The 22023-nt window shown below is 57.0% G+C and overlaps 2 protein-coding genes across 2 annotated transcripts; both read left to right on the forward strand.

The window, feature by feature from the left end:
- Positions 1-1350: 1350 nt before the first annotated feature.
- DUSP26 (dual specificity phosphatase 26) lies at positions 1351-12590 on the forward strand. Its single transcript, XM_084221881.1, has 4 exons — positions 1351-2202; positions 6158-6430; positions 10097-10305; positions 12042-12590. The coding sequence occupies exons 2-4, from the start codon at positions 6252-6254 to the stop codon at positions 12239-12241; spliced, it is 588 nt and encodes a 195-aa protein (XP_084078007.1). The 5' UTR covers positions 1351-2202; positions 6158-6251; the 3' UTR covers positions 12242-12590.
- A 2073-nt stretch (positions 12591-14663) lies between these two features.
- RNF122 (ring finger protein 122) lies at positions 14664-20657 on the forward strand (the record flags this gene model as incomplete). The annotated part of the gene is made up of 6 exons (XM_084221731.1): positions 14664-14728; positions 16481-16624; positions 18837-18882; positions 19146-19187; positions 19931-20013; positions 20552-20657. The coding sequence occupies 6 exons, from the start codon at positions 14664-14666 to the stop codon at positions 20655-20657; spliced, it is 486 nt and encodes a 161-aa protein (XP_084077857.1).
- Between the last annotated feature and the right edge of the window lie 1366 nt (positions 20658-22023).

Below are 22023 nucleotides of genomic sequence, written 5' to 3' on the forward strand. Positions count from 1 at the left end.
ATCCCATGGATCCCATCCCATGGATCCCATCCCATCCCATGGATCCCATCCCATGGATCCCATGGTTCCCATGGATCCCATCCCATGGATCCCATGGTTCCCATGGATCCCATCCCATGGATCCCATCCAATCCCATCCCATGGATCCCATCCCATCCCATCCCATGGATCCCATCCCATGGATCCCATCCCATCCATCCCATCCCATCCCATCCCATCCCATCCCATCCCATCCCATCCCATCCCATCCCATCCCATGGATCCCATCCCATCCCATGGATCCCATCCCATGGATCCCATCCCATCCCATCCCATGGATCCCATCCCATCCCATCCCATGGATCCCATCCCATCCCAACCCATTTCATGGATCCCATCCCATCCCACTGATCCCGTCCTAACCCATCCCATGGATCCCATCCCATGGATCCCATCCCATTCCATGGATCCCATCCCATCCCATGGATCCCATCCATTCCATCCCATTGATCCCATCCCATGGATCCCATCCCATTCCACGGATCCCATCCCATGGATCCCATCACATCCCACTGATCCATCTCATCCCACAATCCCATCCCATTGATCCATCCCATCCCATGGATCCCATCCTATGGATCCCATCCCATCACATCCCACCCCATCCCATCCCACTGATCCCATCTCATGGAACCCATCCCATCCCATGGATCCATCCCATCCCATTATCCCATTATCCCATTATCCCATTATCCCATTATCCCATCCCATCCCATCCCATGGATCCCATCCCATCCCATCCCACCCCACTGATCCCATCCCCAGTGGGGCAATCTCAGCATTCAGCCTGGAGCGGCTCCTTCCCGTTTCTCCAGGGTTTGTTTTTCCCACCACATTCCCACTTCCTGACCTGAGTCAAACTTTTTGTAGGGAAAGCAGCACTTCCGAGGGAAAGGGAGCAAATTCAGCCTGGAAAATGTTTGAGTGAAACATTGCAGCACTTGTGAAATCAATGGTGGCCTCCAAAAGCTGTCAAAACAACAAAAAAAAACCCCACTTCAATCATTCCCTCTTTTTCTTTTTAATCTTCCTTTATTTTTTAAAATTTTTCTTTATTTTTTAAATTTTTCATCCTTTTTTTTTTAATTTTAAATTTTTTTAAAATTAATTTTTTTTTTGAATTTTTTTTTAAATATTTTTTTTTCCCCATTCTGGAAAAAAAAATATATTCCCTGCCCTTGACTGGAATTTCCAAATTGTCTTAATTTGGAATGAAAGCACGGGTCCATGGAAGGAGGGGATGTTTGAGGTCCATCCCAAGCCAGGCCATTCCCTGCTTTGCTATCCCTACATAAATCCAGGGTTTATTTTCTTTGCACAAGGAGAAAAGCTCACTGAGGCCTGGATGTGCAAAAAGGGAGGGGGGAGGATGAGGTCAGATGGGAAAAAAGTACAAAAAAACATCGCCTTGGAAGGAAAAATTCAAAAAATACAAAAAAAAAAAAACAAAAAAACATTGCCTGGGGAGGAATGATTTAAAAAAAAAAAAAAACAAGAACCTCAAAAATACCAAAAATAATCCTATTGGAAGGAAAAATACAATAAATACAAAAAAAAAAAATCCATTGCCTGGGAAGGAAAAATACAAAAAATAATTCAAAAATATCAAAAAAATAATCGCCTTGGAAGGAAAAAAAATACAAAAGAATAATAAAAGAATACAAGAAAATATCACCTAGAAAGGATAAAAAGCAAAACAAATAGAAATAAACATTGCCTGGGAAGGAAAAATACAAAAAAATAACTAAAAAATACCCCAAAAAATCGCCTTGAAAGGAAAAATACCCCAAAAAATTACCAAAAAAAATCCAAAAAATTACAAAAAAACCCAAAAAATACAAAAAAACCCAAAAAATACCCCAAAAATACCAAAGCCCATCATCATCTCCCCCCGTCCCTGCGCTCCCGTGGCTCCGGCGGGGTGCGCGGGAGGCTCAGCGGAGGATTTGGGGACGCTGCCGCCGTCGCTGTCGCTGCTCCGCGGTGCCCGCGCGTCCCCTCCGCGCCCAGCCCGGCACGAACATCGCTGCCTCCGGCCATGTCATGCCTTAAAATAGCTGCTCCTCCATCCGCCTCCCTCCCGCGGCGGCGGCAGCCAGACATGGCCGACCGGAGCTGATCCCGCTCCTCCCGCTCCTGCCGCGGCTCCCGGCGCTCGCCCAGGTACGCTCGGGGTGCCCCAACCCTCCCCGCGGCTCCCGGGGGGCCCCGAGGCGCGGAGCCTCCGCACGGATCCCCGCGGCAGCCCACGGGAGCGGTCCTGCGTCCCACGGGAGCGTTGCTGCGTCCTCGACCCTCCCTGCGCCCCGCGGGATCGTTCCTGCACCCCATGGGAGCATTCCTGAACCCTGAACCCTCCCTGCACCCCTCGGGATCATCCCTGCGTCCTCAACCCCCCCTGCGCCCCGCGGAATCGTTCCTGAATCCCACGGAGTCATTCCTGAATCCCGAACCCTCCCTGCACCCCTCGGGATTGTTCCTGCACCCCATGGGATCATTCCTGAACCCGGAACCTTCCCTGCACCCCATAGAATGATTCCTGCACCCCACGGGATCATCCCTGCACCCCACGGGATCGTTCCTGAATCCTGAACCCTCCCTGCGCCCCTCGGGATCGCTCCTGCACCCCGCGGGATCGTTCCTGAATCCCGAACCCTCCCTGCACCCCATAGAATGATTCCTACAACCCATGGCATCATCCCTGCACCCCACGGGATCATTCCTGAATCCTCAACCCTCCCTGCACCCCTCGGGATCGCTCCTGCACCCCATGGGATCGTTCCTGAATCCTGAACCCTCCCTGCACCCCATAGAATGATTCCTACACCCCACAGAATCATCCCTGCACCCCACGGGAGTATTCCTGAATCCTGAACCCTCCCTGCACCCCATAGAATGATTCCTACATCCCATGGGATGATCCCTGCACCCCACGGGATCGTTCCTGCATCCTGAACCCTCCCTGCGCCCCTCGGGATTGTTCCTGCACCCCATGGGATCATTCCTGAATCCTGAACCCTCCCTGCACCCCTCGGAATTGTTCCTGCACCCCACAGAATCATCCCTGCACCCCACGGGATCGTTCCTGCATCCTCAACCCTTCCTGCACCCCTCGGGATCGCTCCTGCACCCCATGGGATCATTCCTGAATCCTCAACCCTCCCTGCACCCCAAAGAATGATTCCTACATCCCATGGGATCATTCCTGCACCCCACAGAATCATCCCTGCACCCCACGGGATCATTCCTGAATCCTCAACCCTCCCTGCACCCCACGGGATCATTCCTGCACCCCACAGGACCATCCTTCCCCCCTTCCAGGGCTCTGTACCCCCCTCCCAGTGCTCCGTGCCCCCTCCCAGTGCTCCGTGCCCCCTCCCAGCCGGGCACAGGGGCCGGGCGATCCCGGCTCTGCCCCCAGCCCTGCCCGGGAGGTGCCCGGGGCTGTTCCAGCTCCGGCCGCGGAGCCTCTCCCGACCCCGGGGGGCTGCGGGGGGCTCCGGGCCCGCCTGGCAGCCCGGCCTGGGTGGGCCTGGCTGTTTTTCCAGCCAGCTGCGGCCACAGGAGCTGGAATTCCGCCGCTCCAGCTCTCCCCGTGATCCAGCCGCTGATTCCGGGGCTGGGGACGCGCGGCCGCGCTGCCACCAAGGTCACACAAGGTTCCGGGAGCTCGGCCCTGCCCGGAGCCCGTCCCAGCCCGAATTCCCAGCCTGGAGGAGCCCAGGCTGGGTCAGAGCAGGAGGAGCTTGCCCTGGGGGGACACCTGGGCAGGGCTGGCAGCACCCCGGGTACGGGGAGGGGACGTGGGGACATCCCTGGCTCTCCCTGGGCTCCCCCCGAGCTCCCCCCTGCCCTGGGCGCGTTTCCCTCTGCGTTGTCAAGACATGGTGGGAGGCTCTGGGGGCTCCTTCCTCCTCCTCCTCCTCCTCCTCCTCCTCGGCTGGCTGGAGCCCCGGGAATGTCACAGAGAAGGGACTGGGAATGTCACACAGGAGGGACCGGGAATGTCACACAGGAGGGACCGAGGAGGGACCGGGAATGTCACAGGAGGGTCCGGGAATGTTATACAGGAGGGACCGGGAATGTCACACAGGAGAGACAGGGAATGTCACGGGAGGGACCGAGGAGGGACCGGGAATGTCACAGGAGGGACCGAGGAGGTACCGGGAATGTCACAGAGAAGGGACCGGGAGTGTTACACAGGAGGGACCGGGAATGTCACCCAGGAGGGACCGGGAATGTCACAGAGAAGGGACCGGGAATGTCACACAGGAGGGACCGAGGTCGCTGCGCTTCCCCCAGCCCAGCCGTGCAGCGCTGGGAGGGGAGAAGGAGAATTTCCCATTTCTCCTCCCGAGGGAGGGGCGGCAGCGCCGGGAGCTCAAAAACGCCGCTCCGACCGCGCCTGGCAGCGGGCACTGCCCGGGCTGGGTCCTTGCAGATGTGTGGCAGCGGCGGATGATGCAGATCCGTGCCCTGCAGGAGCTGCTGGCTAAAAGCAGCTTGCTCATGCCTGCAGTTAACCCTTCCCAGCCCAGAGCAGCCCCGTGCCCGTGCAGGGTTAACGCTGCCCCGCCCGGCCCGCAGGGTTTTGTGCCGCGGCCAGGCTGCCCGGTGCCGTGCGGAATCCTCCACCTGTTCGGGGCTTTTCCTGGCCGCTCCTGGTGCCGTGCCCAGCCCTGGCCGCCTTTCCTCGCATCCCAGCGCGGGTTGGCAGCGCCAGCCCCGAGCTGGCAGCGTCCCCTGGCAGCTGAGCCGCGGGAGGGGCTCCGGGCAGGGCAGCTCCTGCCAAGGTGGCCTCAGCCCAAACCGCGGTGTCGCTGTAGGACAGGAAACAACACGAGCACACACCTCTGCTCTCAGGGTGAAGGAAAGGGAAGTTTATTTTCTGACTCCAGCATTTATAGATTTCCAAAAGTGGCAGTGGATTGGAGGGTGACAGTGCCACCTCTCCAATGACACTGGACAAGACAACAGTCCGTCAAATTCCTCCTCCTCCATAAAGGAATGCAGAACAATCAGTTATTTACAGAAAGTGCGTGAGAAAGTTTGCTACAAGAATGTAAACATCAGAAGGCTCAGAAAATCTTAAAAAATCAGGGTGACACCGCAGGGCTGGAGTGACGCTGGGCCTGTGGAGGCTCTGGCAGCTGGAAGTTCTCCCCAGCCCTGGCACCTGGAAATTCTCCCCAGCCCTGGCAGCTGGAAGTTCTCCCTGGCTCTGGAAGCTGGAAGTTCTCCCTAAACCTGGCAGCTGGAAGCTCTCTCCAGCCTTGGCAGCTGGAAGTTCTCCCCAGCCTTGGAAGCTGGAAGCTCTCCCCAGCAGTTTTCCTTCTTGGAAGTGTGAGAAGTACTCACTCGTTTCCCAAAGATTTTATAAGGTTTATTAAAACCTTATCAAAAATACTGCAGCAGTCTGGATAGAGAAAATATTACAACGCTGGGAGCAGATTTTTCCCAGCATGTGCCCATCCACACAGCGGGGTTTTGCCTTTTAACCCTTTAACCCCTCCCAAAGCTCTGTGCAGTGGGGGAGGGCACTTCCTGACACCTTCACTGCGGGTCAGCTGTTTCCATGGTAACGAGCCAATGTCCCAAACCCAGGCCACCCCAAAATAACGATGCAAAAAATGGGACAGGGAATTCATCAGAGGAGGGCAGGAAGACCCCACCTCTCCCGTGTGACAGTGATCACAGGGGGCCCAGGATGAGGGAAGGGATGAGAACCTTGACTCCACGTTCAGAAGGCTGATTTATTATTTTATGATCTATATTATATTAAAACTATACTAAAAGAATAGAAGAAAGGATTTCATCAGAAGGCTGGCTGAGAATAGAAAAGGAATGAATAACAAAGGTTTGGACTGACACAGCTGGACTGGGATTGGCCATTAATTAGAAACAACCACATGAGACCAATCCCAGACCCACCTGTTGCATCCCACAGCAGCAAACAATCATTTTGTTCCTGACAGCAGACAATCATTTAGTTCCTGACAGCAGACAATCATTTAGTTCTCAACTCCTCAGGAGGAAACACCCTAAGGAAAGGATTTTCCATAAAACATGTTGGTGACAGCGGGGTTTCTCCTGACAGCCTCTCCTCTCTCCCCGACAGGACCGTGGGTGGCAGCAGCAGCAGAAGTGACCCCCAGGCCCCCGTCCGGCCTCCCCGCCCCCACAGGCATGCCTTGTGGGGCTGGGCAGCGCCCATGGCTTTCCTGTCCAGGCTCTACAGGAGCAGCAGCCGGTCCCCGAGCCGTGCCCCGCGCGACGAGCGCAGGAGCCACCCCATCCTCAGCGTCTTCGAGCTGGAGCGGCTGCTCTACACCGGCAAAACCGCCTGCAACCACGCCGACGAGGTGTGGCCTGGCCTCTACCTGGGAGACCAGTAAGTGACACGGTCTGGGATGGTGTTGGCAGGTGAAATAAACAGGGCAGGGGATCTGTCTCCTTTTTTAATTCCTTTATTAAAAGGGATCAGCTCAGGTGGGGAGAACTGACGGGTCTGCGGTCATGACGCCGCCGCTTCCAGGAGCCGCCTCCAGGAGAGGATGGAACCCCCAGCTCTGCCCATGGACCAGTGGACAGAGCTGCACTTCCCTCCTCCTGAGAACACTGGGGATACCCCTTGTTCTCCTTTTTGGTTTTCCCTTCATGGCCCTGGCTCTGGCCGAAGTCCTGTTTGGCTGGGGCGAGGGGCAGCAAAGGTTCTCAGCATCACTGGGCTCCGTTCCTCATGTCCAGACATCACCTTGATCTCCCAGTTCTGGGTTGGCTCCTTGCTTTAGGGGTCTTCTCCTGGATTGGGTGGGGATCCTTCCTCGTTGCGTTCTGGGTCTGAGGTTATTTTGTATGTCCCCCGATGTCTCCCCCCATCATTGTCCAGAAGGGCCATCCATCCTCCTGGGGCAGGCAGGGTGGCACTGACAAAAAGGGGAATTCTCAACAACAGCGAGCTAACAACCGACTCTTAACAGGTGATTACAACATGAAACTAACAAAGAATACAGCCAGCAATCAGCTCCCCACTCAATTTGTAACTCTGCAACCCTTTTTAAAAACATGAATAACTCTTTTTGACTCATTACAGCAGGGATCCTCGTGGCAGGTGAGGCAGAGTGGGAATTTTCCAGAGTAGAAATCCAATTTGAATCGGGTGAAATGTACATCTTTGAGTTAAGTCTGCAGCTTGCAGTTTAGTCTGACTGCCTGTTCTCAATAAAACCTGTGCTTGGAGAAACTGCTTCAGCTAGAGGACAAGAGATAAGGTCACAGGTGGGGTGTCCACGGAGGCAGGGCCGTGACAGCACCTTAAAACCCAAGAATCTCAAAAATCCGCCAGGTTTTTACATCGAGCTCTCTCAGGCAGAAACATTTATCCAGAACAGCCTTTCCACCGTGCTGGCACACTTGCAGTGCTCTGAACTGTCCCTCCCTGCTGTCCCTGCAGAGATTTACACGGGACAAATGAAGAAGGAGGTGACAGGGAGGGTGTCCACGGAGCCAGGGCTGTGAGATCCCCCAAGAATCTCAAAAATCCTCCAGTTTTTCCCATTCATCTCTCTCAGCCAAAAACATTTATCCAGAACAGCCTTCCCAGTGTTCTGGCACACTTGTAGTGCTCAGAGCTGTCCCTCCCTGCTGTCCCTGCAGAGATTTACCCGGGACAAATGAGGAAGGAGGGTGTCCACGGAGCCAGGGCTGTGAGATCCCCCAAGAATCTCAAAAATCCACCAGGTTTTCCCATCCAGCTCTCTCAGGCAGAGACATTTATGCAGAACAGCCTTCCCAGTGCTCTGGGACACTTGCAGTGCTCTGAGGTGTCCCTCCCTGCTGTCCCTGCAGAGATTTACCTGTGACAAAGGAGGAAGGAAGTGACAGGGAGGGTGTCCACAGAACTGGAGCCATGAGATTGATATAAAACCCAAGAATCTCAAAAATTCGCCAGTTTTTTCCATCCATCTCTCTCAGGCAGAGACATCTATCCAGAACAGCCTTTCCAGTGTTCTGGGACACTTGCAGTGCTCTGAGCTGTCCCTCCCCGCTGTCCCTGCAGAGATTTACCCAGGACAAATGAAGAAGGAGGGTGTCCACGGAGCCAGGGCTGTGAGATCCCCCAAGAATCTCAAAAATCCTCCAGTTTTTTACATCCAGCTCTCTCAGCCAAAAACATTTATCCAGAACAGCCTTTCCAGTGCTCTGAACTGTCACCTCTGAACTGTACCTCCCTGCTGTCCCTGCAGAGATTTAGCTGGGACAAAGGAGGAAGGAGGTGGCAGGGAGGGTGTCCATGGAACCAGGGCTGTGAGATCCCCCAAGAATCTCAAAAATCTGCCAGTTTTCCCATCCATCTCTCTCAGCCAGAAACATCTATCCAGAACAGCCTTCCCAGTGCTCTGGCACACTTGCAGCGCTCTGGGCTGTCCCTCCCTGCTGTCCCTGCAGAGATTTAGCCGGGACAAATGAGGAAGGAGGGTGTCCACGGAGCCAGGGCTGTGAGATCACCATAAACCCAAGAATCTCAAAAATCCACCAGGCTTTTCCATCCAGCTCTCTCAGGCAGAAACATTTATCCAGTTTCCAGTGCTCTGGCGCACTTGCAGTGCTCTGAGCTGTCCCTCCCTGCTGCCCCTGCAGAGATTTACCTGGGACAAAGGAGGAAGGAAGTGACAGGGAGGGTGTCCACAGAACTGGAGCCATGAGATTGATATAAAACCCAAGAATCTCAAAAATCTGCCAGTTTTTTCCATCCATCTCTCTCAGGCAGAGACATTTATCCAGAACAGCCTTTCCAGTGTTCTGGCACACTTGCAGTGCTCTGAGCTGTCCCTCCCTGCTGTCCCTGCAGAGATTTACCCGGGACAAATGAGGAAGGAGGGTGTCCACGGAGCCAGGGCTGTGAGATCACCATAAACCCAAGAATCTCAAAAATCCACCAGGTTTTCCCATCCAGCTCTCTCAGGCAGAGACATTTATGCAGAACAGCCTTCCCAGTGCTCTGGGACACTTGCAGTGCTCTGAGGTGTCCCTCCCTGCTGTCCCTGCAGAGATTTAGCTGACAAAGGAGGAAGGAGGTGGCAGGGAGGGTGTCCACAGAGCCAGGGCTGTGAGATCCCCCAAGAATCTCAAAAATCCGCCAGGTTTTTACATCCAGCTCTCTCAGGCAGAAACATTTATCCAGAACAGCCTTTCCAGTGTTCTGGGACACTTGCAATGCTCTGAACTGTCCCTCCCTGCTGTCCCTGCAGAGATTTACCCAGGACAAATGAAGAAGGAGGGTGTCCACGGAGCCAGGGCTGTGAGATCCCCAAGAATCTCAAAAATCCACCAGGCTTTTCCATCCAGCTCTCTCAGGCAGAAACATTTATCCAGTTTCCAGTGCTCTGGCGCACTTGTAGTGCTCTGAGCCGTCCCTCCCTGCCGCCCCTGCAGAGATTTACCTGTGACAAAGGAGGAAGGAGGTGGCAGGGAGGGTGTCCACAGAACTGGAGCCATGAGATTGATATAAAACCCAAGAATCTCAAAAATCCTCCAGTTATCCCATCCAGCTCTCTCAGGCAGAAACATTTATCCAGAACAGCCTTTCCGGTGTTCTGGGACACTTGCAGTGCTCTGAGCCATCCCTCCCTGCTGTCCCTGCAGAGATTTACCTGGGACAAAGAAGGAAGGAGGTGGCAGGGAGGGTGTCCACGGAACCAGGGCTGTGAGATCACCCAAGAATCTCAAAAATCCGCCAGGTTTTCCCATCCAGCTCTCTCAGGCAGAAACATTTATCCAGAACAGCCTTCCCAGTGTTCTGGCACACTTGTAGTGCTCAGAGCTGTCCCTCCCTGCTGTCCCTGCAGAGATTTACCTGGGACAAACGAGGAAGGAGGTGGCAGGGAGGGTGTCCACGGAGCCAGGGCTGTGAGATCACCGTAAACCCAAGAATCTCAAAAATCCGCCAGGTTTTTTACATCCAGCTCTGAGACAGAAACATCTATCCAGAACAGCCTTCCCAGTGTTCTGGGACACTTGCAGCGCTCTGAGCCGTCCCTCCCTGCTGTCCCTGCAGAGACATCGCGTCCAACCGGCGGGAGCTGCTGCAGCTGCGCATCACCCACGTGCTGAACGCCTCCCACTGCCGCTGGCGCGGCGGCGCCGACTACTACGAGGGCACGGGCATCCGCTACCTGGGCATCGAGGCCCACGACTCGCCCTCCTTCGACATGAGCCCCTACTTCTACCCCGCCGCTGACTTCATCCACCAGGCCCTCAACGAAGGTGCCCCGGCGAGGGAAGGGGGAGGAGAGGGAGAAGGGATGGGGGGAGCGGCCCCGGGAGGGTGGGGAGAGGGGGTGGTGGTCTGGTGGTGGTTGTTGGTCCTGGGAAACGAAGGGGGTTTGAGGCTGGGATGGTGTCTCCTCATGGGATCACCCTCATAGTGTCTCCTCGTGGGGTGACCTTGATGGTATCCCCTGGATGGGATCACTTTGATGGTGTCCCCTCATGGGATCACCTCAATGATGTCTCCTCATGGGATCACCCCAGTGATGTCTCATGGGATAATTCCAATGGTGTCCCCTCATGGGATCACCTCGTTGGTGTCTCCTCATGGGATCACCCTCATAGTGTCTCCTCGTGGGGTGACCTTGATGGTGTCCCCTCATGGGATCACCCCAATAATGTCTAATGGGATAATTCCGATGGTGTCCCCTGGATGGGATCACCTCGTTGGTGTCTCCTCATGGGATAATCCCAATGGTGTTTCCTCATGAGATAATCTCAATGGTGTCTTCTCATGGGATCACCCCAATGGTGTCTCCTCATGGGATCACCTCGATGGTGTCTCTTTATGAGATAATCCCAATGGTGTCCCCTCATGGGACCACCTCGATGGTGTCTCCTCATAGGATCACCCCAATGCTGTCTCTTCATGGGATAATCCCAATGGTGTCCCTTGGATTGCATCACCTCGTTGGTGTCTCCTCATGGGATCACCTCGTTGGTGTCTCTTAATGAGATAACCCCAATGGTGTCTCCTTGTGGGATCACCTCAATGGTGTATCCTTGTGGGATCACCCCAATGGTGTCTCTTCATGAGATAATCCAAATTGTGTCCCCTGGATGGGATCACTTTGATGGTGTCTCCTCATGGGATCACCCCAATGGTGTCTCTTAATTAGATAATCCCAATGGTGTCTCATGGGATAATCCCAATGATGTCCCCTGGATGGGATCACCTCAATGGTGTCTCCTCATGGGATCACTTTAATGGTGTTTCCTTGTGGGATCACCCCAATGGTGTCTCTTAATGAGATAATCCAAACGGTGTCTCCTCATGGGATCACCTCCATGGTGTCTCCTCATGGGATAATCCCAATGGTGTCCCCTGGACGGGATCACCTCGTTGATGTCTCCACCTGGGATCACCCCAAAGATGTCTCCTTGTGGGATCACCTCAGTAATGTTTCATGGGATAATCCCAGTGGCGTCCCCTGGATGGGATCACCTCCATGGTGTCTCTTCATTAGATAATCCCAATGGTGTCTCCTCATGGGATCACCCCAATGGTGTCCCCTCATGGGACCACCTTGATGGTGTCTCTTCATGAGATATGTGGGATTCTGAGGCTGAAAATGCAGGGGGTTTGGGCTGAAAATGTGGGATTTTGGGGCTGAAAATGTGGGATTCTTGAGCTGAAAATGTGGGATTCTGAGGCTGAAAATGTGGGATTCTTGGGGCTGAAAATGTGGATTTTTGGGGCTGAAAATGTGGATTTTTGGGGCTGAAGATGTGGGATTCTTGGGCTGAAAATGCAGAGGTTTGGGGCTGAAAATGTGGGATTTTGGGGCTGAAAATGTGGGATTTTGGGGCTGAAAATGTGGGATTTTTGGGGCTGAAAATGTGGGATTCTTGGGCTGAAAATGTGGGATTCTTGGGCTGAAAATGTGGATTTTGGGGCTGAAGATGTGGGATTTTCCTGTCTGCGCCGTGACGCCGCCCCTGTGTCCCCCCAGGGAGGATCCTCGTGCACTGTGCCGTCGGGGTCAGCAGGTCGGCCACCCTGGTCCTCGCCTACCTCATGATCCGCCACCACATGCCCCTGGTGGAAGCCATAAAGACGGTCAAGGACCACCGCGGGATCATCCCCAACCGCGGCTTCCTGCGCCAGCTGGTGGCCCTGGACAACGCCCTGCGGCTCCAGAGGAGCTCCTGAGGGGCTGTGTCAGCTCTGCCCGTGGCTCCCCCGCAGCCCCCCAGGTCCAGCCCAGACCCTCCACCTGCCCTCCTGGCCATGGCCTCCTTCCCAGATTCCAGAGGGATTCAGCCCCACCTCACCATCCACTCCATCCCCGTGGCCTCCAGGGAGCCTGCAAGGCTTCGTTGTCCCCGCTGGCGTTTGTGTCCCTGGCTGCCAGGACAGCTCTGTGTGTGCCCTGCCGTGCGTGCCGTGTGTCTGTGGTGATGTCGGGTGCGGTGTGCGGGCTCAGGCCAGCTCCTGTCGCGGTGTTCGGGTGTTCTCCGTGTCCCCTGCCACCCTGTGACAATAAAGGCAGAGCTAAGGAAGGGCCCAGGCACGCCTCGTGGGCTGGGGACGGCTCGGGGTGGCGTCCGGCACGGGACTGGGGGACAGACCCGAGTGCTCGGGGTGGAGATGGACACGAGAGACCCCAGACTCAGTCCAGGGATCAAACCTGGCGTGCTGCTCAGTGCCCAGACCTGGGATCCCGCCCAAACCTGGGATCCCAACCAAATCTGAGATCCTGCCCAAATCAGAGATCCCGCCCAAACCTGGGATCCCGCCCAAACCTGGGATCCCGCCCAAATCTGAGATCCCGCCCAAATCTGGGATCCCGCCCAAACCTGAGATCCTGCTCAGTGCCCAAACCTGGGATCCTGCCCAAACCTGGGATCCCACCCAAACCTGAGATCCTGCTCAGTGCCCAAACCTGGGATCCCAACCAAACCTGGGATCCTGCCCAAACCTGAGATCCCGCCCAAACCTGAGATTCTGCTCAGTGCCCAAACCTGAGATACCAACCAAGCCTGAGATCCTGCCCAAATCTGAGATCCCGCCCAAACCTGAGATCCCACCCAAATCTGAGATTCTGCTCAGTGCCCAAACCTGAGATACCAACCAAGCCTGGGATCCCAACCAAGCCTGGGATCCTGCCCAAACCTGGGATCCTGCCCAAACCTGGGACCCTGCCCAAACCTGGGATCCCGCCCAAATCTGAGATCCCACCCAAACCTGAGATCCTGCTCAGTGTCTAAACCTGAGATCCTGCCCAAATCTGGGAACCAGCCCAAATCTGAGATCCCCCTCAATGCCCAAGCCTGAGCCCCCGCTCAGGACCTCTCCGGGGTTGTCCCCTCATTTTCCCAGCAGTGGGGACAAAGGGGGACTCCTGGTGGGAGGCAGAGCCAGGCTGGCAGTGCCAGTGTCACCCAGCTGGGATGGCAGCCCCAGTGTCACCCAGCAGGGCTGGCAGTGCCAGTGTCACCCAGCAGGGCTGGCAGTCCCAGTGTCACTGTCCCAAAGGCCGCTCCCAGTGGCCACCCCGGCTGTGACAAACCCGCCCAGGAGCAGCAGAGCCGAGCCTGGAGGGTGCCAGGGCCGGGAAGGGGGGTCCTGGTGGCCCGGGTGGCCCCGGCCCTGGCGGCTGCCAGCCCTCATTGTCCTCCCGCTCCCGTTATAGCTCCATTCTTCCCGAGCTTCCGGAGAGCCCCCGGGGCAGCTGGGCTGAGCTGGGCCGGGCTGGGAGCACGGAAAAGGGGGGGACAGGGAGCTGGGAATGTGCTGGGATCGTGGAAAAGGGGACAGGACAGGGAGCTGGGAATGTGCTGGGATCATGGAAAAGGGGGGGACAGGGAGCTGGGAATGTGCTGGGATCGTGGAAAAGGGGGGGACAGGGAGCTGGGAATGTGCTGGGATCATGGAAAAGGGGGGGACGGGGAGCTGGGGCTGTGCTGGGAGCATGGAAAAGGGGGGGACAGGGAGCTGGGCCGGGCTGGGATCATGGAAAAGGGGGGGACAGGGAGCTGGGAATGTGCTGGGATCATGGAAAAGGGGGGGACGGGGAGCTGGGGCCATACAGGGCCAGCTCTGTGCCTTGGGGCACACCAGGGGCTGCGCCCTCACCCCATGTGTCACCACTGAGCTGGCCGGTGTCCCCGAGCCTGGGCGGGGTGTCACCATCCCAGTCTGGTTTGGGTTGAAGGGACCTTAAAACTCTTCCCATTCCACCCCTGCCATGGCAGGGACACCTCCCACCATCCCAGGGCGCTGCGTGGGCACTGCCAGGGATCCAGGGCAGCCCCAGCTGCTCTGGGAATTCCATCCCAGCCCCTTCGAGCCAGGAATCCCCTCCGGAGAGGAAAACCCTTTCACCAAGGACGTTTTTCGGAATATCTAACTCACGGCGTCCCAGACCTGACACCGAGCCCCCAAAGGGCAGCTGCGTGCCCGAGGCCGGGCTGGGCGCCACCTGCGCCAGGTGATGCCCCGGCACCGGGTCCGTGGGTGTGAGCGCAGCCCTGCCGGGGCAGGGACCTGCCGGGGGTGCGGCGGGCCGGGGGCGGGCCGGGGGCGGCCCCGGGGGGGCTGCGGGGCCGGGGCGGGGTTTTCGGGCACGGCCATGGCCCGGAGGAGCCGCCGCGGCCCCGCGGAGCCGCCCGATGCCCCCGTTCCAGCGGTGCCACGGTGAGCGCGGGGAAGGGCCGGCGGCGTGGGCAGGGGGTGTCCCCTGCCTGCTGCCCGGGAAGGGGGGCACTGGCTGCGGGGGGAGTGGGGCATTCCCTGGGCATCTCCGGGCATCTCCTGGCATCTCCGGGCATCCCTGGGCATCTCCGGCCATCCCTGGGCATCTCCGGGCATCGCCTGGGCACCCGCGGGCAGCCTCCAGGCATCTCCGGGCATCACCAGGCAGCACCCGGGCACCTTCGGGCATTCCCGGCCATCCCTCGGACATCCCCTGGCACCTTCGGGCATTCCCGGCCATCCCCCGGACATCCCCGGCCATCCCCTGGGCATTTCCCAGCCATCCCCGGGCATCACCGGACACCTCCGGGCATTCCCCGGCCATCCCCGGGCATCACCGGACACCTCCGGGCATTCCCCGGCCATCCCCGGTCGCTCCGTGCGGGGCCAGCGCTCCCTCCCCGCTCCTCCCTCTGCTCCTCGGGGTTCCCGGTGCCCCCGGGGCCGCTCCTCCTGCCCGGTTCTCCGGCAGAAATCACCCGGGGCAACGCATTGGCCGCGCTTTGACCGCTGACACCAAACGAAACCGACCTCAAACCTTCTTTGGGGCTGCAAAAGTGGAACAAACTCATTCCTGGGGGCCCCTGGCCGGGAGGAGCCCTCGGGAACGAGAAGCTGAGTTGAGGAGGGCTCGGTGCAAACGAGAACCGGGTTATTTTAGTGACCCACGAGTGCAGAAGCCGCGCTGGGAATTCCACCCTCAAAGCCCCGGCAACAAAAGCTGGGCTGCTTGGATTTGTGGGAGGGTTGCAGCCTTTGAAGCTAAATATAAACCCAGCAGCTCTTCCTGTCCCAAACACATCCCCGTGTGTCCGGGCAGCCTGGGGGACACTGGGCAGCCTGGGGACACTGGGCAGCCTGGGGGACACTGGGCAGCCTGGGGGACACGGAGCTGGTACAGGAGCCTCCTCGAGCCAGGTCTCATAAGCTCTTGGAGGGGACATTGCCACTCCCCAGACACAGGACAATGTCCTCGTGCTGCCAGTGCCACCCTGGGCTGCTCCAGGGGCTGCTGCCATTCCAGGGGACATTGCCACTCCCCAGACACAGGACAATGTCCTCAATGTCCTCATGCTGCTGGTGCCACCCTGGGCTGCTTCAGGGGCTGCTGCCATTCCAGGGGACATTGCCACTCCCCAGACACAGGACAGTGTCCTCGTGCTGCTGGTGCCACCCTTGTGCTGCCAGTGTCACCCTGGGCTGCTCCAGGGGCTGCTGCCATTGCAGGGGACACTGCCACTTTCCCAGACACAGGACAATGTCCTTGTGCTGCTGGTGCCACCCTGGGCTGCTCAGTGCCACCCTGGCCTGCTGCCCTTGCAGGGGACACTGTCACTCCCCAGACAATGTCCTCGTGCTGCCAGTGCCACCCTGGGCTGCTTGGGGGCCTGCTGCCCTTGGAGGGGACACTGCCACTCCCCAGACAATGTCCTCATGCTGCTGGTGCCACCCTGGGCTGCTGTCCTTGCAGGGGACACTGTCACTCCCCAGACAACGTCCTCGTGCTGCCGGTGCCACCCTGGGCTGCTTGGGGGCCTGCTGTCCTTGCAGGGGATGCTGCCACTCCCCAGACACAGCACAGTGTCCTCGTGCTGTTTCCTGCCCGCTTGGCAAGCTCCAGAGCCTCTCTCTGCTCTCATATTTTCTCTCCCACCTAAGCACTGAATTCCTCCTCCCCTCAGGGTGCTCCTGCAGCCCGGGGCCGGCTGATGCCGGCGCACCCTGCGCGATGCCGCCCGTCCCCTTCCAGGACCTGCCCCTCAACATCTACACCGCCCTTTTCGGCACCGGCATCTTCCTCTTCGTGCTCTGCCTCATCTTCTGCTGCTACTTCATGGGGTGAGCGGGGGGCTCGGCGTCCCTGGGCGCTCCCAGATCCTGTTTTGTCCCAGAAAACAGGGACAGCCCCCGGAGCAGGGCAGGAAGCGCAGGAAGGGGCTCCTGTGTTCCAGGGAGCGTGCGGGGCCGCATTGTGCGGGCAGGGAGGGAAGGAGAGGGAAGGAGAGGGAGGATGTGCCTTTCCCTGCTCTCCCTGCTATTTTTAACCCCAAAAGGCGAGGCTGCAGCTGCTGCTCCTGCAGGGCCGGCTCTGCCTCGCCCTGTGCTGTCCCCTGAGTCGCCTCAGGCGTTTTTGGGAGCAGGGGCTGGAGGAGAGGCCGTGCCCCAGGCTCCCTGTCACGATAGTGTGGTGGGGTTCACAGGTTCCTAATTATAACACACTCTTGTCACAGTCATATTTTCTGAAAAATCTCGTTGTGGTGGTGTTCACAGGGTCCCAGGATGAGGGGAGAGATGAGAACTCTGTGTTTCAGAAGGCTGATTTATTATTTGATGATATATATTAAAAGAAAATGATAGATTAAAACTATACTAAAGAATAGAAGAAAGGATTTAATCAGAAGGCTGGCTAAGAATAAAAAAGGAATGAATAACAAAGGTTTGGACTGACACAGCTGGGCTGGGATTGGCCATTAATTAGAAACAACCACATGAGACCAATCCCAGACCCACCTGTTGCATCCCACATCAGCAGACAATCATTGTTTGCATTTCATTTCTGAGGCCTCTGAGCTTCTCAGGAGAAAAAAATCCTAGCAAAAGGATTTTTCATAAAACACGTCCGTGACACTATAGGACACAAAATAAAACTGCACCCATGCTGGAACCTCCAAGGTAAAACGAAGGGAAGTTTATTTTCTGACTCCAACATTTATAGACTCTCAGAAGTGACAGTGGATTGGAGGGCGACAGTGCCACCTCTCCAGTGACGCTGGAGAAACCAACAGCCCATCAAATTTCTCCTCTTCCAGAAAAGAATGTAAAACAATAATTATTTCCAGAAAAGCATGTGAAAAATGCACTAAGTGTAGGTTTTCACATACTTTTAGTCATTTAGTTCCATTGAAGCATTTTTAATTTATTTTTATATTCATTTTTTAAAAGGCAGAATGATGTTGCAGTTGCTGTTGGCATTGCAGCGGGATCCCTGCCCTGCTCCTGCCCCTGCCAACAGACAATTTCGTGTTGCTGCCAAAAGCCTCAGCTTTCCTCACCTGCAAAGGAGATGAGCGTATTGAAATGTGTCGTTACCAGAATGTAAACATCAGAAAGTTTAGAAGAACTTGTGTCTTGGTTTTGGAAAGACAGGTGCCTGTTAAAGGAGACAGGAGCCTCCCCTGAAATGGAGAATGTAAACCCTCCCCACCCCTCCGAATTGCTGTGAATTTTAAATAAGGGGCTCTCAGGCAAAAAATGTGGGAGCAGGGAATAACAGTTCTTTAATAGGGAAGGGAAAAAATATAAAATTATAAAATACAACAATGCAATACACCAGAACAACACTGTCAGAGTCAGAACACAACCTGACACCCTGTGGGTCAGGGTGTTGGCAGCAGTCTAGTTGGAAAAGGGTCTGCAGTCCTCCTGGAGTGTCAGGCGTGGTTCTGTTGGAGCAGGGGGTCCTGTAGGAAAGGGGTGAATTCTTCCTCCGCAGATCCGTGGAAGTAGAAGCAGCTGCTGTTCCTCTGGGTAGTCCAGTGGAGAAGAGCCTTGTGTGTGTCAGAATCTCCAGATTATATCTGGGTAGGAATGCTTGGCTCCTCCCTCTGGGCGGAGCATCTCACAATGGGATGTTACAGTTCTTATCAGCCATGTGGTGACATTCAACAGCCCCTTATCAGCAGATGTTCCCTGCTGATTATGATCACTCAGGAAGAGAGATAAGGAGAATTGCCCACTTAACACCAGACAACTGCCATACAGATGGCAATAGAACACATCTTGCCTTGCAATCTGGAACAACTTGGAAGAATTTAGAAGAACAGGGTGACAGCTCCATTCTGCGGGGCCGGGAGCTGCTGGGGATGCAGCGCTGCCAACGACTTCCCCAGGCAGACAAATGCTGCTGCCCGTTCCCGTTTCCGGGCTGCTCCCGCACCGACGGAGCCGCCGGTCCCAAATCCCGGGCGGGAGGGGCGCGTTCCCCGTGGTTCTGGGGGCCTCGTGGTGGTTTTGGTTGCCAAGCTGACGGTGCCTTTCTGTCCCTCCCCAGCAAGCTGCGGCACCAGGCGCAGAGCGAGCGCTTCGGGTACAAGGAGGTAAAGCCGGGGGCGCTGGGGGTCAGCGGGGACACAGCGGGGACACAGCGGGGACACAGCAGGGACACAGCGGGGACACAGCGGGACCGATCCTGCTCAGGGTCAGCGGGGACACAGCGGGGACACAGCGGGACCGATCCTGCTCGTTCCCAACCACTGGGATGGGACACCCTGCCCGGAACCCACCGGGCTCATCCCGGCTCCCTTCGGCTCCTCCCGGGGCGATCCCGGTGTGAAATCCGGCCCTGCCTTCTCTCCCTCAGGTGGTTCTGAAAGGCGACGCCCGCAGGCTGAACGTGCACGGGGTGAGCGGGCTGGGCATGGAGCTGGGATAAGCCTGGGAACACGGGACAGGCCGGGGATGGAGCTGGGATAACCCTGGGAACACGGGACAGGCTGGGCATGGATCCGGGATAACCCTGGGAACACGGGACAGGCTGGGCATGGAGCTGGGATAACCCTGGGAACACGGGACAGGCCGGGGATGGAGCTGGGATAACCCTGGGAACACGGGACAGGCCGGGGATGGAGCTGGGATAACCCTGGGAACACGGGACAGGCTGGGCATGGAGCTGGGGTGAACTGGGATAACCCTGGGAACACGGGACAGGCTGGGCATGGAGCTGGGGTGAACCAGGATAGCCCTGGGAACATGGGATGGGCCAGGGATGGAACTGGGATGAACTGGGATAACCCTGGGAACACGGGACAGGCCGGGCTTGGAGCTGGGATGACCCGGGATAACCCTGGGAACACGGGACAGGCCGGGGATGGAGCTGGGATGACCCGGGATAACCCTCAGACACATTCCCTGTGCTCAGGGACAGGCTGGGGACGCAGCTGGGATGACCCGGGATAACCCCCGGCACACAGGGGACACGGGACAGGCCGGGACGCGCCGTGGGGATGTGCGGGCCCGTTTCGGGAGGGAATCCCCGTCCCCGCGGGTGCTTTGGGGACTGGGCTGAGCTCCCGGCTGGAAATTCCCGGGATTTCCCGAGCCGCGGCGTTTCACACCCGCCCTCAGCCGCCGTCTCACCTCCCACAGCAGACCTGCGCCGTCTGCCTGGAGGATTTTCGGCTGAAGGAGGAGCTGGGGGTGCTGCCGTGCCAGCACGCCTTCCACAGAAAGTGAGTGGGGCGGGAGCGGCCAATTCCCGGCGGGAATCGGCATTCCCAAATTTCCGCCCGGGAATTCCCGGCAGGTATTGGCATTCCCGAATTTCTGCCCGCAGGTGCTGGGAATTCCCGGCGGGAATCGGCATTCCTGCAATTCCTGCCCGCAAGTGCTCGCAATTCCCGGCGGGAATCGGCACTCCCAAATTTCTCCCCGCAGGAATTGCAGGAATTCCCGGCAGGAATCGGCATTCCCGAATTCCTGGTGGGAATCGGCATTCCCGACTTCCTGCCGGCAGGTGCTGGGAATTCCCGGTGGGAATCAGCATTCCTGCAATTCCTGCCGGCAGGTGGCTGCAATTCCCGGTGGGAATCGGCATTCCCGAATTCCTGCCTGCAGGTGCCGTGAATTCCGGGTGGGACTCGGCATCCCCACAATTCCCGGTGGGAATCAGCATTCCCGAATTTCTGCCCTGCAGGAATTGTGGGCATTCCCGGTGGCAATCGGGCATTCCCCAATTCCCACCGGGAATTCCCGCCTCCCCGCCCACAGGTGCCTGCTGAAGTGGCTGGAGGTTCGCTGCGTGTGCCCCATGTGCAACGAGCCCCGCGCGCAGCCCCGCGCCGCCACCGGGACCCTCCTGGACGAGCTGGTGTGAGGCAGCCCCGGGATCCACCGGGATCCGGCGGGATCCACCCTCCCTGCAGGGATCCCGGCCGGGATTCTCACCCCCACAGTTCGCGGTTTGTCCTTGATCCGCGTTGTGCTCCCGTGGAATTCCCAGCAGGAAGCTGAGCCCTGGTCGGGGTCCTTTTCCTCCCCCCGTGCTGCACGGAGCTGTTTTTGTATCCCCCGAGCCCCTCGGGATCCCCACGGGGCACAGGGATTGTCTTGGGGTCTCTGCTGCTCACAGTGACCCCAAGATGCGTCACAAAGTCTCTTTTGCCAGCCCGGTGGTGGAAGAAGGAGTCAGAGCTCTTCTATTCTCGTTCTCAAGGTTCTTTATTGTTTCTTATCTATAAAATTCCTTCCCTGTCCAGTCGAGGTCTGCTCAGCAGGACAGACAGAGGCACACTGACACCCTCAGGGCGGTGTCATCTTTTTATACTAAAAACAACGTGTACATTATTTACCATAAATTCCCAACACCTGTGTCAGACAGTGAGTTTCTACTCTAAACCAACCCAAAAGTGCCACCATCACAGCAGAAGATGGAGGCCAAGAAGAAGAAGGAGAAAGGCTGGACACACCCAGATCCCTCCATCTTGCCCGCTCAACCCCCATTCTAAAAACCCCAAAAATCTATTTTTCACCCCGTGACAGACTAATTATTATTCTACTTAGAATTTCGTGGCTTGCAGATCCTCGTATTTGGTTGGTAATTTTTTCTGTGGGTGATAATGAAAACCACAGAGACTCTGTGCCAGGGTCTCTGAGCCCCCTGGCAGGGGTTTGGGCAATCCAGGACAGCCAGAGGGATGCCCTGAATCCCGACTGTGTGTTGATAAAATGATTAAAAGTATGATTTTCAACCCGTCTGAGCTGTGGGTGCTGCGGGGATGGGTCAGGGGACCCCAGGAGCCCCCCAAGGAGGGGACACTGCTGGCTGTGACCCTGTGACGTGGTGACAAACAGCCCAAAACAGCATCAAACTGCCCCCAAACTGCACCCAAATCAGGGCAGGAGCCCTGAATCTTCCTAATTTCCCTGCTTTTCACATGTCTGAGAGATGATGACGTCAGTAGTGACATCACCGACCCCTCCAGGGCCGGCCACTCCCCAGGCTGTGCCCACACCAGGGTGGACCCCCTGATTTGCCCATTCCTGAGGATTTTTGACACATCCCGGAGAATGTGACATCAGCAGTGACATCACAGAGAACCCAGGGGCTGTGCACACCCCCCTTAAGTTGCTCATTTCCACTGATTATCGGCACGGGGCGGAGATGACGTGGCGGTGACGTCACAGAGGCTATCACCAGGCACTATCACACCATGGGAATGACGTCAGCAGTGACGTCATAC

The sequence above is a fragment of the Fringilla coelebs genome (assembly GCF_963513975.1).
Source record: "Fringilla coelebs genome assembly, chromosome: 26".
Classification (NCBI taxonomy): domain Eukaryota; kingdom Metazoa; phylum Chordata; class Aves; order Passeriformes; family Fringillidae; genus Fringilla; species Fringilla coelebs.

Bases quoted from the DNA above. Each gene is read 5' to 3' on its own strand.
- DUSP26 (XM_084221881.1), top strand. From the start codon at position 6,252: ATGGCTTTCCTGTCCAGGCTCTACAGGAGCAGCAGCCGGTCCCCGAGC. The intron at 6,431-10,096 runs GTAAGTGACACG...CTGTCCCTGCAG, and splicing joins GGCCTCTACCTGGGAGACCA to AGACATCGCGTCCAACCGGC. The intron at 10,306-12,041 runs GTGCCCCGGCGA...GTGTCCCCCCAG, and splicing joins CCACCAGGCCCTCAACGAAG to GGAGGATCCTCGTGCACTGT.